Source organism: Zingiber officinale, chromosome 11A (genome assembly GCF_018446385.1).
Source record: "Zingiber officinale cultivar Zhangliang chromosome 11A, Zo_v1.1, whole genome shotgun sequence".
Taxonomy (NCBI): domain Eukaryota; kingdom Viridiplantae; phylum Streptophyta; class Magnoliopsida; order Zingiberales; family Zingiberaceae; genus Zingiber; species Zingiber officinale.
The window spans coordinates 54,189,464-54,191,576 of record NC_056006.1 but is presented as its reverse complement, the minus strand read 5'-3'; the positions used below and the strand labels follow the sequence as shown (position 1 = coordinate 54,191,576).

Genomic DNA, 2,113 nt, shown 5'->3' with positions numbered 1-2,113 from the left:
ATTACATCCCGATCATGTGCTCGTAGTTGAATTCAATGAAAGGGGACAACCTTTTGGTGATCTACAACCGACGCTTGCAAATTTTATTGGGACTATTGCACGGAATGGACTTGTGTTGCCTCTACACTTTTTAGATTGGAGAAAAATGCCAACAAATCGATTGAATGATGCATGGAAACTTGTTTCTGTAAGTTTACAAGTGTTTACCTTCAATTTTAAATTTAAAGAATGAACATATTTAATTCATTTTATGTTTATAGGCACGTTTCTATATCCCCAATCACCATAGAAGAGTTATAATGCAAATGATGGGGGCCGCATGGAGACGGTGGAGGACTGAAGTGAAAGCTACATCTTATGATTCAAATATTCCACTAGAAGAGCTTGTTGCAATACAACCCATTCCTCATGGATTAACACCTCAAACTTGGGAAGTTTTATGTAACTATTGGAAGTCTACTGAGGTATAACTAGTATGAATTATTTTTTATATCTGTTTATAAATGTTATAATTTCATTATAAATTTTTGTGCTAGAAAACTTCAAAAATCAATAGAGAAAATGCAAACAAAAAGAAAGGGACTCATGCACAGGGACGCACTAATATTCCGTCATTGGAATATAAATTTGTAAGAATCAAATTTATTTCTTTTCTTCCTTATAGTTAGTTTCTCATTGTTCATTTATTGTTTTACACTCATGCTTTTATCCTTGAAGTTTCAAGGTTTTATGAGATTCTAAATATTGATTACAAGCAATGTAATGTATATTAGTTAGCTTTTGATGGAATCTGTAAATTAGCAATATAAGTTGTTGCACATATAGAATAATTTATTCTATTAATATTTGTTGTTAAATGTGGATTTCTTATCTTGTTAGTCTCAAGAGAATGGTAGAAAACCAAGTCGTATTGAAATACAACAATTGAGTCGGAGAAGTAGAAAGAAAGGAGGTGCCGCTATTGACGATCAGGCAATACGAACTGAGGTAATAATATTTTACTTTTTAAGTTAACTTTTATATTTTTTTTATTTATAATAACAATTTATTTTCTTGTTAGAATTTACTTAAAGAGGCTGTAGATCGTCTCCTCAAAGATAAACCTGAAGGAACACAACCACTGGAAGTCCATGAGGAGGCATTTCGGTAACAATTTACTTATAATTTCATTTCATTATTTGTAAAAGTTATTACATATGGTTCGACTTTAATTATATTCTTTATATAGTGAGGTTTTTGGACCTGAGCATTCTGGTCGAGTACGATGTTTAGGAGCTGGTGCGCTGCCTAGCCAAGTGTTCCTAGAGCAATGTAAACGCAGCTCAATGTATTGGCAAGATTATCACTCAAATTCAGATTTGACAGACAAATTTAAGGAAATGAGAGAGAAAATTAAAGGTATGGAATTGCGAGAAGTACAACGACAAACGGAAATAGAGCAGATGAAAAAACAAATGCAAGAAAATGATCAATTCCAAAATTTTGCACGAGTAATGTTAAGTATGATGTCGGGAAGTGTTGGGGGCTCTAGTGGACCCAAATTATTACCGGCACAAGTAATAACATTTCTCACTAAAAAATAATTGTTTAAAATTATTTGTATAGTTAAGTACATTAATAGCAAATTTATTTATTTTTGTAGATGGCAGCTATGTTTGCAAATAGTATGCAACAACAAGTTCCATCCACTGTGAAAGAAGATAGGTGTAGATCCTCCTCATCACCAGAATCAGATAATAACTAGAGAGGTTGGTTTTTTTAATTACAAATGTTCTTATTAGAGTATTTTTGACTTTTTTTTTCAAATCTATGTTTAAAATAAATTAATTCATAATTCTAGGCATATGAGTTTTTTTATACTATTCTTGCATGTTTGTTCCTTTGAATCTTACATTTCAATAATGCCACCTTGAGAGAGGTCCCCATATGATGAGCAAGCCTTTCTTTTCACCACCTCCACAAAATTATTGTTCTATCTGTATCACTTAAAGGTTGCTGCTAGCTTGATGCATGGTTGTAACTTATCAGTGTGACCCAACACCAACCTCGCACATTCTGATCTTGCATTAACATCACATATATATATAAATATAGCTACAGTTACTTTCATGCT

At 32.3% G+C, this 2,113-nt stretch overlaps 1 protein-coding gene across 1 annotated transcript; it reads left to right on the top strand.

Moving 5' to 3' along the window:
• Positions 1-249: 249 nt before the first annotated feature.
• Positions 250-1,014, top strand: LOC122031396. The gene is made up of 3 exons (XM_042590511.1): positions 250-464; positions 537-629; positions 880-1,014. The coding sequence occupies exons 1-3, from the start codon at positions 300-302 to the stop codon at positions 1,012-1,014; spliced, it is 393 nt and encodes a 130-aa protein (XP_042446445.1). The 5' UTR covers positions 250-299.
• The last annotated feature ends 1,099 nt before the right edge of the window (positions 1,015-2,113 follow it).